Genomic DNA, 1,948 nt, shown 5'->3' with positions numbered 1-1,948 from the left:
CTATGAAAGGGGCCGCGGCCGTGCCCGCCCCAGAGCCGCTTCCCCGCTCCGCACCGGCGGCCGCCCCGGAGCCGCTGCCCTCACCATGGTAAGTGCGGGACGGGGCAGCCCCCGGTACCCCCCATCCTCCCGGGGGGGCAGGAAGCGCCGAGACGTGCGGGGCGGGTGCGGGAGCCGTCCCTATCCCCGGGAAGGAGAAGCCGGGAGCGCAACGGGTCCCTGCCGGGGGTCCCGGGGGGGCAGCCGGGGTACGGGCAGCCTCGGCATCCCGCTGCCCGGAGCGTGGCTCCGTCTTAACGGGCTCCGGTCCCTCGGGGAGCCCGGGGACAGCGGGAGCTTTGTGGGGCCGGCGGGGAGGGCCGCGGGCTCAATGGGGGATTGTCCCCCCGGGAGCCCCCCGCGCCGGGGCGGCTTCTGTGGGGCCATTGTCCGGTCGGACCCTGCGTGGCCCGGCCCATGAAGGCGACTATTATCCGCGGAGCTGGCCCCCGAACAATGGGGCCGGGGGGTGGTTTCTATTATTGTTCTTTTGTTTGCTCCTTTGAAAAGCGGCCTCAGTCCCTGCCACCGCCAGCAGCTGCCCTCAGCAAAATAGCTGGGCTTGGCCAGCCCTCGCTCGGGCCACAGGGCAACGAGGCCACCGTGGTGGCCCCAGTGTCCCCCCCCCCGGGGCCAGCGGGACACCCCAACACCTCGAGGAGCAGCCCCGGGGGGTGCTCATGCCCCCCCCGCTTCCCCTTGTACCTGGGACCCCCCAGTCCAAATCCAGGGGGATGCTGAGGGCAGGGTCCCGGGAGAGCCGCCCGCGCCTCGCTCCTCCCCGTGGCCGTTCATTCCTGCTCCGGTTGCACCCCCCCGGGCTCAGCATCCCCCTGGGAGCAGCATCCTGCACCCAGGGTGTGTTGGATCCAAAGCCCATCCCCAAATTCTGCAATAAAAGATAGGAAAGTTAATCAACCGGACAGTTGTTTTTTTTTTTTTTAAACACTGGCTTCGCTCCCCAAAACAGGAAAGCTGGATTTTTCTGCCACGGGCAGAGCATCTGTGTAGTGTGTAACACACACACACACCCACACACACCCTTGATTTGTGCCTCGGAGGCAAAACTCCCTCCTCAGCATCACTCCCAGGGCAATCAGCACCACATCCTGCTCTGGTCCAGGGCTGGATGGGGAGGGGGAGAGGTCCCATCCCCACCAAACCCGGGGGCTGCCCCCTCGGTGCTGGTGGAAACTGGCTCAGGTGGGGAAATCCCACATTTCCTTCCAGCCCCGTGTTTTCCCAGGTCCTTCTGGGACTTAATCCGGGATTCCAGTTACCGGAGCTGCTGGTGGGAGGGGAGGGAGAGTTTCTGAAGCTGGGAGCACTGGTTTCAGTTTCGTGTTCTGCTCAAGCCGCTGCTGGGAGGGAGCTGGGCTTTCCGGGAAGTGACTTCATCACCCGGAGGAGCCCAGACTCCTCCTCGGGGCCACTCGTGGGGCCGGTGGCCGGAGCAGCAGGAAGAAACGGCCGTTCTCATGTGAGAGATGGGCTCCTCCCCGACTTGGCTCATTCTGGTGGGGATGGGGATCCCTGGGGAGATGTAAATCCCTCGGGAGCCCCTTTGGTGCAGCCGAAGCGCTGGGACGGCAGCGGCTGCCACAACCTGCTGGGATTTGGGTTTCCCCGTGGGTTGGGGGGGGATTCCCCGCAGCCCCCTCGGTCCCAGCAGCCACGAGGGGTTATTGAACGGCTCAGACACAGCGTGAGCCGGAGCCTCTGGGGCTGCAGCACCTCCTGGTGCCCCCAAAACCGTGGCTGCTGCCACGTCAGGGGTAAAACCTCCCCTTCCCGGCCAAGCCCGAGGAGTGGAGCTCAGGTGGGATGGGGATGGGGACAGGAGCAGGGCTGGGGTGGTGGGACCGGCTGGGAGAGGGGGCTCGAGACCCCTGGTTCCTTCCCTGCAGTG

At 66.2% G+C, this 1,948-nt stretch overlaps 1 protein-coding gene across 3 annotated transcripts in view; it reads left to right on the top strand.

Moving 5' to 3' along the window:
- Positions 1-21: 21 nt before the first annotated feature.
- Positions 22-1,948, top strand: part of CNP (2',3'-cyclic nucleotide 3' phosphodiesterase) — a 6,214-nt gene continuing 4,287 nt past the window's right edge. The window contains exon 1 of one of the 3 annotated variants that reach the window (XM_014959143.1): positions 22-88. In XM_014959143.1, the coding sequence (XP_014814629.1) occupies positions 86-88 (3 nt within the window). In that variant the 5' untranslated portion in view covers positions 22-85. Of the gene's footprint in view, positions 89-915; positions 1,557-1,948 lie in introns of those variants that run through there. The other 2 variants (XM_014959141.1, XM_014959142.1) reach the window with 2 other exon arrangements.

The sequence above is a fragment of the Calidris pugnax genome, unplaced genomic scaffold (assembly GCF_001431845.1).
Source record: "Calidris pugnax isolate Ruff unplaced genomic scaffold, ASM143184v1 scaffold341, whole genome shotgun sequence".
NCBI lineage: Eukaryota > Metazoa > Chordata > Aves > Charadriiformes > Scolopacidae > Calidris > Calidris pugnax.
Note: the sequence above shows the minus strand (reverse complement) of the source record. Positions and strands in the feature narration are given on the sequence as shown.